The sequence below is a fragment of the Saccopteryx bilineata genome, chromosome X (genome assembly GCF_036850765.1).
Source record: "Saccopteryx bilineata isolate mSacBil1 chromosome X, mSacBil1_pri_phased_curated, whole genome shotgun sequence".
NCBI classification, from domain to species: Eukaryota; Metazoa; Chordata; class Mammalia; order Chiroptera; family Emballonuridae; genus Saccopteryx; species Saccopteryx bilineata.
In genome coordinates, this window is record NC_089502.1 from 112,643,514 (window position 1) to 112,655,594 (window position 12,081).

Below are 12,081 nucleotides of genomic sequence, written 5' to 3' on the forward strand. Positions count from 1 at the left end.
CATGTTTAGCCTAAAATTTAGATTTTAGTGATGTTGTAGAGAGCATAGATTTCTCTGTGTCCTAATGTTTTTTATCAAAATAGTTTAAAAAATAATTCATGTACCATACATTTGTTTAAGGTGAAGAAGAAAATAAGTTTTCTAAGGAAAAAGGAGGGGGATAATAAAGAGTAAAATGAAAAATAATAAAACTGTATACCTGCAAGATGTTCTGTACCCTGAGCATCACATTCATTTTTGCAGGCCTGCTAATGACAGTCAAACTGTAATGTGTTTGGTGGTGAAAATATGGCCTTAGGAATGAAGTACATAGAAAGAAGGAAAAGTTTAGAAATTATAAGGTAGCGTCATAGAAATAGAATCAGAACTACACTTTGAAAAATAATTATCAAACAAAAGACGCTACTGGCATATTTCTCAATTTAAGAAAGGAGATATACATTCTAGAGACTTTGGTGTCTCTAGACAACAACTGCAGCCCATGGCTGCAGTTTGGTATCTAATTTTTTAAATGTGTATCTGTTACTAACATTGAAATATCATGAGATTTTACATTTAAAAATGTTTTGTGGACTTCTCTCGGAAAACATGAGGGCTTGGAAGCATCGTGCCCTGTGGCAATCAATGCTGACCTGCAACCCAGGCAAGGAGTTGCCTTTACTTCCCTGCTGTCCTGGGCTGCTCCTGATAGCATGCAGCCCTCTTCCCTCACTTGCTCTGGCTGTTGGGCTCCTGACAGAGAATAAAGGGATGTGTACAAGAGGGTAGAACAAAGAAGTGAACATCTTAAATGAACTGTTTTCTAATTATAAGATCTGGGACATTATGACAAAATTGTCAACAGTAGGGATCCTATCTTGTTATGGAAGAGGCTTTAGAAAATTGGTTATATTTACATACAGATACTGTTTGCTCATGTTTTTTTTTTCCTGTGTCAGTAATCTTTTTAATTGCTAATGTCATTTTCCCCATTTTACAGGTAGACGGTAAAGTACATGAATTAGGCACCTTGCTCAGGCCATGACTAATGGAGAAATACTTGGAAAGCAGTGCTTAGGTCATTGAATTAAATCTATAACCACTGTCTATAGACACAGTGATTTCTAGTGTAATTAAAACATGAGTTTATGTGTTAACTCTTTTTGCCCTAAAGAAATCTTGAAATTGAGATTTAAAAACATGCACTTTTCCCATCTGATATGACTTAGATATAAAGTTTTGTGTTCTATTGGCCTATTTGGAAAACATTTTCTATCGTATATGACATTAGCTTAAATTTTTATGCCTTATCCTTCTTTTTTAAACATTAAAAATTCCTTTTAAATTAATACACACATAGGAAAGTATATATCTCATACATGTATAACTCAGTGTATATCCCACACACTGAACACACCCATATAGTTACTATCCAGATTAAAGAAAATCAGAGTGTTGGCTTCCCAGAAGCTCCCCTTCAAACCTCTTCCACCGTTTCCCACCCATCCTCCCAAGGGTGACCACTAGGCTGACATCTGAGAGCAATCTCTAATTTTTAAAGCATGCAATGTGATTGTATTCTTAAGCAAACTAAAACCTTAGGAGGAATGTTTGGTTTCTTGACATTTCCCATAAGAAATGTAAAAAGCAGTGCACTGGGCCAGACCAAAGACTGCAGCTCCCTGTGCTGTATCTGACCAATGAAACAAGGGTCCTTTCGTGGGATCCACCCCATGCACTTCTTTACTGTGATCTTAACAAACATGAATTTCCACTGACCACTCAAGACTAACTCTTTACTTCTTATGTAGTGCTGGTGATAAGAATGTATTTAAACTTTATCCTTTCTTTTATAAAATGACAGTATTCTACCAATCTCTCCTAAATTGTTTCAGTTTGAAGGTAAGTGCTATATGTGATTTAAAGTAGTTGTCCAAATGTGTATAGATTAATTTTAAATGTGTTTAATAAGTGCAAAGTGCTACAATTGATGTTGTAATTTCTAGTGAAAATATCATTTTCTAAGAGTTTTCTCAAATTTAGAAAATGATGTAGTTTTATCGTTTGTCGTTGTTATAGATTTTCATAAAGTTAATGAGTAAAATTGTACTTCATTATTAAAAAAACTGAATGTTTTGCTTATTTCTAAAATAAGGTGAAATTCCACGTTTTCTTTTATAATAGGATGATACTCTATGGTTACATTAATGCCTTGGCTTAGTTAACTGGTACAATTAGAGTTGACCCAGGTGCTAATCAATCAGCCAAACTCTCCAAGTAATGAGGATTTTGCTGGAACACAGCTCACTGACTTTCCCTCTCGGAGATGGAAAGGCTGAGTGAAATTCTCTGTGTCAGGAGCACTGTTATCTCTAGTTGGCCATCAATTATGAACATTTATGCCTACATCTGTTTATCAGCAGAAGTCTTAAATCTAGTAATCTTCCCATTCCTTTCCAAAGTCAAGCTGCCTGTGATCATTTTAGCTACCCATAATGTGCACCTGACTACACCTAATATATAAGTCACTTAGAGGGGAAATCATGCAAAAAAAAAAAAAAAGAAAAGAAAACCTCAGAAGTTCTTGATTTTACCGTTTTTACTATTAATGAAGTGCATAAATGAAAAGCATAAGAAAAAACCCAATAAGGAGCCTAATAGTAGCTATCTTGTAATTAACCCTACCCAACCTAAACATGTTTACGCTGGTACCCTGTTTCCCTCTACTGTGTTCCCCTCTTGCATGCACTACCTCATGACTTTTGATTAACCTAAGTCAAGCCTTCCCAGAGTAACTTCTGAAGATCTTTTAAATCTCAAGCCTTCACTTCTGGATTGCTTATCCTTAGGAGTGCTAATCAGCCACAACATTAGTGCTGCTGGCCTGATGATGCCACTTAGATCTGTTACCAAGGTGTCGAAAATAAACATATCCTCTCCCTAACCTAAACACTCTCACAGAAAGATGAAGCAAATAGAGCCAAGGTGAACTTTCTAAAAAGGTTCTTTGAGGGAATGAATGGCACTGATAACTTATTGCCTTGCTTATTTTAGGGGTCATTTTACCATTAGTGAAGTGCATAAATGAAAAGCATAAGAAAAAATTCAATAGGGAGCCTAATCTCTTACTGACAAACAATTACCAGTGTTGCTCCCCAAATATGAAACTGTAAAAAAAAAAAAAACTCAATATAAAAATGAAGATAAAACTAATGTTTTCCACCTAAACTTAATAAGCATCACATGATTTACTCTCAGTCTATCAAATTCATAGACAAGCTGTTTTATAATTTGGATTAGCTGGACAAGAGTCGGATAGACTAAGCTCCGCCTCAGATTAATTTTTCCTTTGCTGTAAATAAGAACAAATAATTTGAACTGTTTATGTCTCTTTATGTTTTTTTCTGTAATGTAAATAATTTTACTGCTCATGAAAAAGTGAATTGTACTTCTGAAATGATGTTAAATTCCTATGTTTTGGAAAATGAACATAATACATAGATATGATTATGTTATAATGCAACAGTAGGTAGAAAGCTTTTTAACATCTTTTAAGTTTAAAAACATTCTTTTGAAACAGCCCTGATATATTTAATTTTGTTTCTATGTTAATCTTTTCATAGGTGCTAATAGAATTTTGGGAATTCTTTTCATTAAAAATGCAATAAAGCAACAGGTGCATAATCCTTGGCAATATAGTAACTTGCTATGCAGGCAGTATAGATTATGCAGCTTTTAGTTCTTTTTTTAATGGTCTTTTTTATTAATTTTAATGGAGTGACATTGATCAATCAGGATACATAGGTTTAGAGAAAACATCTCCAGGTTATTTTGACATTTGATTATGTTGCATACCCATCACCCAAAGTCAAATTGTCTTCTGTCACCTTCTATCTGGTTTTCTTTGTGCTGTTCCCCTCCCCTGACCCCCTCCCTCTCTTTCTTCCCCCCGTAACTATGCTTTTATTTCTTTGAATTCATATCCATGTGTTCTTTGAGATGGTATGAGTTATGACAGCAATAAAAATCTCTCTTTTTTCAAAAGAAAATCTAACTTTTCCCTGATTATCAATTTTGCCACAGAGTTGCAAACTTTCAGAAAAGGAAGAACCAGAAGATGAGGAAAAGGAAATTAATGAACCTCTGGAAGGCGAGAAGAAAGCTAAGGAAGATGATGAAAATGTTCCTGCAGATGACCACAGTGAAACCGGTGACACCTCAGTTGAAAAGGTATTAACAACCACTGAAAAGGTATGATGACATGTGCTTAAATCCTAAGAGAAAGTATATGTGTTCTTTGGAATCTGCTTAAGGCAGATTCCAACATCCTTTGATAGCAGAGATATTTCTATGAATAATTTTGTTCACGCAAAGTTATGAATGAGGCAAACTTTGTTTGTAGCACCCTTTCTGTAATTACTGGTAGCATTCTATTCCCTGCATGAGTGGAAATGAACTGATATGGGCCAGTATAGTATACTGTTGAAAAATGAATGAAGTTCAGCACCAGTGAACTTTCATCATTTTTGAAATGATGAAAATGCAAAACTAGGAGCACTATACTTGTGGCAGAAATGTGATGTCTGTGTGCCTGTGTACATGTGTGTATTTACATGTATATGGAGAAACTAAAGTTGTCACAGCAGTATTTGAGGCTGTGATCAGTTCTGCATAGATGCAGTCTAGAAGGAATTATTTGTAGGACTAAAAGGAGGTATCAATGAAGAGAAAAAACCATCCTGAAGGTGAGCTAGGAACATCAAAATCATCTCTTCCATTTTGTAGTTTTGTCCAAGGGTGACCCTGCTGTGAGATAGTTGGTAGGTTTGAAATTATTCATTTGCTAAACACTACCCTGGATTAATTTCAGAGGTATGGAATTTGGAAATCAAAGTCAATGTCACTGTATTGGTTCATTTTCATTTTCATTATTTGGACCTCTTGTGCAAAACACTGAGTCAGTCATGTCTTCTCATTGACCGAACACTATTATCATTGTTCTAAGCAGGCTCCTCTTTCTTTATTGAAATTGATCCCCTTTTAGCCCCATTTCCCTTCACCCAGTCATAGACGATTACTGAAACATGTTTGTCCTTTTATTTAAATGTGTACTTGTAAAACATGTTTGTTGTTTTGTATACATGTGTTTTTAATTTACAAGATGGTATTGTGTTAGGTCATTATCTTTCTTTTTTTTTTTTTTTTTTGTATTTTTCTGAAGCTGGAAACGGGGAGAGACAGTCAGACAGACTCCCGCATGCGCCCGACCGGGATCCACCTGGCACGCCCACCAGGGGCGATGCTCTGCCCACCAGGGGGCGATGCTCTGCCCCTCTGGGGCGTCGCTCTGCCGCTACCAGAGCCACTCCAGCGCCTGGGGCAGAGGCCAAGGAGCCATCCCCAGCGCCCGGGCCATCTTTGCTCCAATGGAGCCTTGGCTGCAGGAGGGGAAGAGAGAGACAGAGAGGAAGGAGGGGGGGGTGGAGAAGCAAATGGGCACTTCTCCTATGTGCCCTGGCCGGGAATCGAACCCGGGTCCCCCGCACACCAGGCCGATGCTCTACCGCTGAGCCAACCAGCCAGGGCCTCATTATCTTTCTTGATTCCTTCTTTAACCAAGACTCCTTCCTCTCATTTAGAAAAAAAAAAATGGTCTATTAGTTAATTCTTTGTTTGTTTTGTTTTTTGTTTGTTTCTAGAGGGAGTGAAGGATTCTGTTAATAAGGAGATTTATGAATTACAGTTAGGATGGTTTCTAAATTCTTTAACAAAGAACTCATTAAACTCCAATTTGGCATTGTCAAATTCTGAGCTAAATCATATACCGATTAATATTTCTGAATATTCTTTTAGTAGAATACTTGAATAATACAATTATTTTAATTATACAGTTTTTTTTTAAATAAATTTTTATTAATGGTAATGGGATGACATTAATAAATCAGGGTACATATATTCAAAGAAAACATGTCTAGGTTATTTTGTCATCAAATTATGTTGCAAACCCCTCGCCCAAAGTCAGATTGTCCTCCGTCACCCTCTATCTAGTTCTCTGTGCCCCTCCCCCTCCCCCTAACTCTCTCCCTCCCTCCCTCCCATGTTAATTATACAGTTTTAAGCTAGGAGTGATTTAGCAGTCACTCAGCATCTTAGGCAAAAGCTCAGCAAAGTGAAGTAATTGTCACATGTTTATGTTAATAGCTAGAGGTTGACTCTGGAACCTTGCTTAAAAAGCAAGACTAGATTTTCTAGCACAGCACAAATATGTTTTTTGTTATTATTGTTTCTTTATTATTTATAGGACAAAAAAACCGACCAAGAGGAACTGGCCATTTGTGAATACAATGAAAATCCAAAAGGTGTGAGCACATTTGATTTCAATATATACTTTTAGAAAGGCTAGATATATAACACACATACATATGTATATATATGCCTTTACTGAATAATTATAGCTTACACACATGTATTCTATTTTATGCTTTTTACTTTTACATGACCCTTATAATGAGCTATGAAATATGTGACATGAGTTTTTTCTCATTGATAACCACCACAGCTTCTTCACATAAGAATATTCACACTACTCCTAGTTGTTCATATGTCAGTGTCAAGTAGTTTAGGACAGCCTTTTCTTTTTTTTTTTTCAGAGACAGAGGGAGAGGTATAGGTAGGGACAGACAGACAGAATGGAGAGAGATGAGAAGCATCAGTCATCAGTTTTTCGTTGTGACACCTTAGTTGTTCATTGATTGCTTTCTCATACGTGCCTTGAACATGGGCCTTCAGCAGACCAAGTAACACCTTGGGTCCAAGCTGGTGAGCTTTGCTCAAACCAGATGAGCCTGCGCTCAAGCTGGTGACCTTGGGGTCTCAAACCTGGGCCCTCGCATCCCAGTCTGACACTCGATCCACTGCGCCACCACCTGGCCGGGCTCAATCAGTAGTATTAAATTGAGCTTTTGCCCCAAATTTCAATTTATATCTATGGTAAGCACTGCCAGACCCCATTGCCAATGACCAGCCTGGCCTAGAGCCACAGTGAGCCAGCTACTTATTTCCTTCAGACCCCAGACCTGACTCTTTGATCTTACCATAGACATTTGAGAGGAATCTTTTCCCAGGCCTAGCAGTTGGTGTCAGAGAACAAGTGCCACAGATTAACGATCTACGTTTTCTACACCCAAATCATCTGTGTTTTTGTTTTACAACCCCTATATTATGTTGCCATACCATCACATCACAATGTGATTTTTACTGTGTTCTCATTAGAAATAACTCTCATAATAAGAGATACTTGATCTGAACTTAAGCAGAAAAGGAACTTGTATACAAAGAGTAGTTTTAGAATATTTTAAGAAAAATATTAAAATATTTATCATCTCTTAAGTTTTCTTAGCGTATAGCCTAAAATGTTAAAGAGAAGTTTAGTGTAATATTTAAATAGTTGATCATATAAATTAAAAAAATGCATATGCTTCATGAGTATACTTTAAAGATCATTATTTAACTATATAACTTATGGTTTAATTTGGAACACAAAAATAACATGTCCATTTGTAAAATAATTTAATTATAAGTAGGTTAATTTTACAAAGGTAATTTATATTTTACAGAAGTCTCTCCTAACATTTCCTGTAACCTTTGTAACTATTTTTGGCCTCCTCAACTTTTACTGCATTGGTCAGTTCATTCTGGGCTTTTTGACTTAACTCAGCGTTTCAGAAAGTATGCAGTATAGGCCTTTTCCATTACTCCAGTGATAGGATGTTTTATTATTACTCAATAATTCAGGGTTGATAGAGTTTCACTGAAAGCATCATGACTTTTCTTTTTCTCATTAGTTAGGAAACATTTTTCTAAATATATTCTATTTTAGGAAACGTGTCTGAGCTTGCAAAGAGCAGCTCTTCAGAAATCCTAGAAAATACTGAATCCATACCAGCTAAAGGCATGAAAGCATCAAAGAAGGTAAGTGAAATAAACTTCTTATTTTAATATTATGGACAAAGTACTGAATTGCTCCTACCTTTTGGTGATCCACATAATTTAACTCCCTTAGTATGAGTTTTTATGCCCAGAAATGTGAATAATTTCAGGTGATGTTTCTTTTTTTTTTTTTTTTTTTTGTATTTTTCTGAAGCTGGAAACAGGGAGAGACAGTCAGACAGACTCCCGCATGCGCCCGACTGGGATCCACCCGGCACGCCCACCAGGGGCAATGCTCTGCCCACCGGGGGGCGATGCTCTGCCCCTCCGGGGCGTTGCTCTGCCGCGACCAGAGCCACTCTAGCGCCTGGGGCAGAGGCCAAGGAGCCATCCCCAGCGCCCGGGCCATCTTTGCTCCAGTGGAGCCTTGGCTGCGGGAGGGGAAGAGAGAGACAGAGAGGAAGGAGGGCGGGGTGGAGAAGCAAATAGGCGCTTCTCCTATGTGCCCTGGCCGGAAATCGAACCCGGGTTCCCCGCACGCCAGGCCGACGCTCTACCACTGAGCAAACCGGCCAGGGCCGATGTTTCATATTTTTAACATGCATATTTATTTATTAAGTTATGTATGACTCAGGTGGTTCTGTCAAAATCTAATAACGTACTTATTTCCATCATTCTGTTCCTCCTGATTTGTCATACAATAAAAGATTCACAGAAGAACTTTATTGCTTAAAGTATAAGAGTATAATGATCATGAATGTCTAGAAGGGGGTAAGGCTAAGCCAAGAAATAGAGAGGATAAATGAAAAAATAAAGATTGTTGTGCTTAGAAAACATTACAGCATGCTACTCCAGTCTCTCAGGATGACTGATACCTCTTTTGTAGTTGTTAAAAGTCTGATGAATACATTTCTTCTTGAAAGTAAGTTGCTCTTTTCACTTTAAGAACATTCTTTAATCATGAGACCATCTGTCAGGATTGAAGAGGAGACATGGAAGGGGGGGGGGGAGGCCTTGTTAATTCCTATTCAACCTTCAGGTCTCAGCTTAAATGTCATTTCCATACACGGGCCTTTTGTGACCAGCAGCACTTATATAAATTATTATGTTCTATTCTTTCATATAACTCTCTTTTTGTATCCTTTTTAATACTTATCACAATTTGCAATTGCATAGTCATTTGTATATCTATTTGCTTTATGCCTCTTTCCCCACTGGCCTTCAACTCCATTGGGACAGAAATGATAATCTGTCTTGCTTTTCCCATGTATCCTCACACACTTATCAGTTTCTGGTACATGGTAAATGCTCAGTAAATATTTTTGGTTGATAATGAATTGAAAAATATAAAGGAGTACAGAAGACGAAAGGGTGAAGGTGTGAAACCAGGAGCCATCCTTAGCGTAGTAAACAGCCTGTATTTTGCCATCTTTGGAGGTATATGCCACTCTGAAATTCCTTCCAGAATTACTCTAGAAATTTCAACTGCTATTTTGGCCCTGATCCTATATTGTTATCTTTTACTAAAAATTACTTTATGATCATTTTTATCTTTATAAAAATTATCTCATACATGTGGATTATTATACCCAAAAGGTAATTGTGACATGGCTCAAAGGACACATTGGAATTATTTTTAGAATTATAACAGATGTATCGTCAGAACATTTGATCAAGGTTTAGGAACTTTTTAAATTCTCTGTCTAGTAGACCAGAACATTTAACAGATACTATACTATGATTCATAGCATCCCTGTAAATATTTAAAATTTTTTTTTTCGATTATAAGAGCTCAAGGAAAGGCTCTGAAAAAGAAAATCAAATACGAGGGAGGAAGATGAAAAGTTAAAGAGTCAGGAGACATAAAAACCTAAGGAGAGGAAAAGTGAAGCAGGGAGAAAAAAAGAGAGAATTACACAGCTCTGACCTAATGTATTCTAGAATATGTGATCAAGTTTCAGGAAGTTTTCAGGCTCTCCAGTCTGCAGCACTGCCTGTGGGTGGTGCGATTTGGATATACAGGACAGGAGAGGGCCAAGCCCAGGAAGGAATGCCTTGCAGGAGGCAGAATAGCATACACCTGTAGGAGTAGACCAAGATGGGCAGCCAAGCGCCAGCACCAGTGAATAGGACAAAGGGAGGATTAGGCCAGGATAAGGGCCAGGCTGAAGAATTCATTCTTCAACATTGATTCTGCTTAAATTCTCATTTATACCTAATGGAAAAATATATTTAAGTAAATATACATTTTCTTGTTTAAAAGAAAGAAACAAAAGGTAATGAAAATTATATTTAACAAATCAAGCAGTAATAAACATATCCCCTACTTGAGGAATATGCTGTTAGTCTACATATTTTTAAAAGGAAATAAGATAATTTAAATGAGATTTTTTTTAAAAATCATTCCCACATATTTTTCTCTACAGTATCTCTAACTTATTTATACTACCCAAGCCAAATAAATCAAATTGTTTTTAAAACTTGGAAAAATGGTTCATTAACCTATATCAAAATAAATCAAAATAAATATGTGTTTGAGATTTTGCATTTTGCTTCCCTTAATTAGACAGACACTATAAGGATAATCTAAAAAGGAGGGAAAAGAAAGAATTGCACTCTTTGTGTCTACAAGACAGAATTCACCACTGAATTTTGTTTTGATGATTTTAAATGTTTCAGATAACCAGGTTAGGACCTATGACTTTTAATTGGAAGCAGAGATCTTTTGGTGGGTGATTGTTATATCTCCAAATTACCAAATATTGCATTTCTAAACTATAGTCAATGCTGATTATTTGGACACACAGTTAGCTACTGAGAAAATTGTGTTATTGACTTGATTTCCTTCCACATTTAATAAGCCAATTAAAAAAAGCAGTAAACTTATCAGTTGTTAAAAAGAATTTCTTTGTTATGAAATTAGTTTATCCATGTAATTATTTAGCATATATTAATTGGGTACCTCTTATGTGCCAGGCACAGGGCTAGAGGCTGCAGATACAGAGGTTAACTATCCAGTGCTACTTTGAAGTCAGTAGAGTTCTTACTCATTGTCATTATAATAAATAAAAGAGTCTGAGATGAGAATTTTGCTATCAAAAGAACACATGTGGATTCTTGCCTTTCCTAGCAACTACCTTCTCACTGCCATGTTTCAGCTAGTTTCTAAAGGACGAATCATGATTGTTATTAGTAAAAAGCAGCTTACAGATGCTAAGAATGCACATATTGTGCCCCATAAAGATGTTGAAAATTATACTCCCCAAATAGTATTAAGTGAATATTTCACATACTGAAATAAATTCTTTGTGTTTTTTCTAGACTTTCCTTTTTAAAAGACTGTCATTGATGAGTCTGAAAAATATGCCAAGTGATAATGAGCCACTTCGAGAAACAAAATCAGTAGGAGATCCAGCAGAGTTTAAAAATAAGAAGGAGCTTAAAAAGAACATCACTGGGAAAAATACTCAGGATGTTTCTCCCTCAAATAATGAGAAAGCATCAAAATCCTGTGTAATACTTTAAATATATATTTATGAAGTTACCAGGCATATTCTAATTTATACTTGAATAACATGACTTCTATAAGAATGTTTCTGATAACAAACTTGAAGATATAAGTTAATAATATGTTTTATTTGGTTTGAATAATATGACCAGTTTTGATATTTATTTATGCTAATATTTTTGACAAGCAATTTCAAAATACGTGTATCTCAAACTCTCCGAGTATTGTGGCCTTAACTGTTCAGTGTTCCATAAAAGTATATTTTTTATATGTGAAGGTTGAATTAAGACATTGCACAGTTTTTGCTAAATAATTTTACATCTTATAATTTAATAAGGCAATATCTACAACCTTAAGACACTGTAACAGTTTGTAATGTATTTGCAAGTTTTAAAATGTGAATCAAACTTGTTATTGAGTATCTTTCAATAAATATCTGGTTGATTTCACTGTTTAAATGGGTGACTATGTAGGAAATATTGGGGGTGCTTGGAGTTACCAGTTGATAAAATGGGAGCAGAAAATCTCATTTTAAAATACTGAAAGTCATAAAAAGCTTTTACCTCTAAGTAAAGGAAATTTCAGTGTAAATATGTAAACAGTACATCCTGATAGAGAAACTGTATTGAAATTTCTTTGCCTCCCACTCCTTTCATCAGGGAGGT

The 12,081-nt window shown here is 36.0% G+C and overlaps 1 protein-coding gene across 6 annotated transcripts in view; it reads left to right on the plus strand.

Annotated features, from left to right (window-relative positions):
• RPGR (retinitis pigmentosa GTPase regulator) overlaps positions 1-11,868 on the plus strand; it is a 50,279-nt gene extending 38,411 nt beyond the window's left edge. For 5 of the 6 annotated variants that reach the window (XM_066249827.1, XM_066249833.1, XM_066249828.1 and 2 more), the window contains 4 exons: positions 4,063-4,230; positions 6,281-6,338; positions 7,859-7,950; positions 11,230-11,868. In XM_066249827.1, coding sequence (XP_066105924.1) covers positions 4,063-4,230; positions 6,281-6,338; positions 7,859-7,950; positions 11,230-11,433 — 522 coding nt within the window. In that variant the 3' untranslated portion in view covers positions 11,434-11,868. The remainder of the gene's footprint in view (positions 1-4,062; positions 4,231-6,280; positions 6,339-7,858; positions 7,951-11,229) is intronic. The other variant, XM_066249830.1, reaches the window with a different exon arrangement.
• Positions 11,869-12,081: the final 213 nt, after the last annotated feature.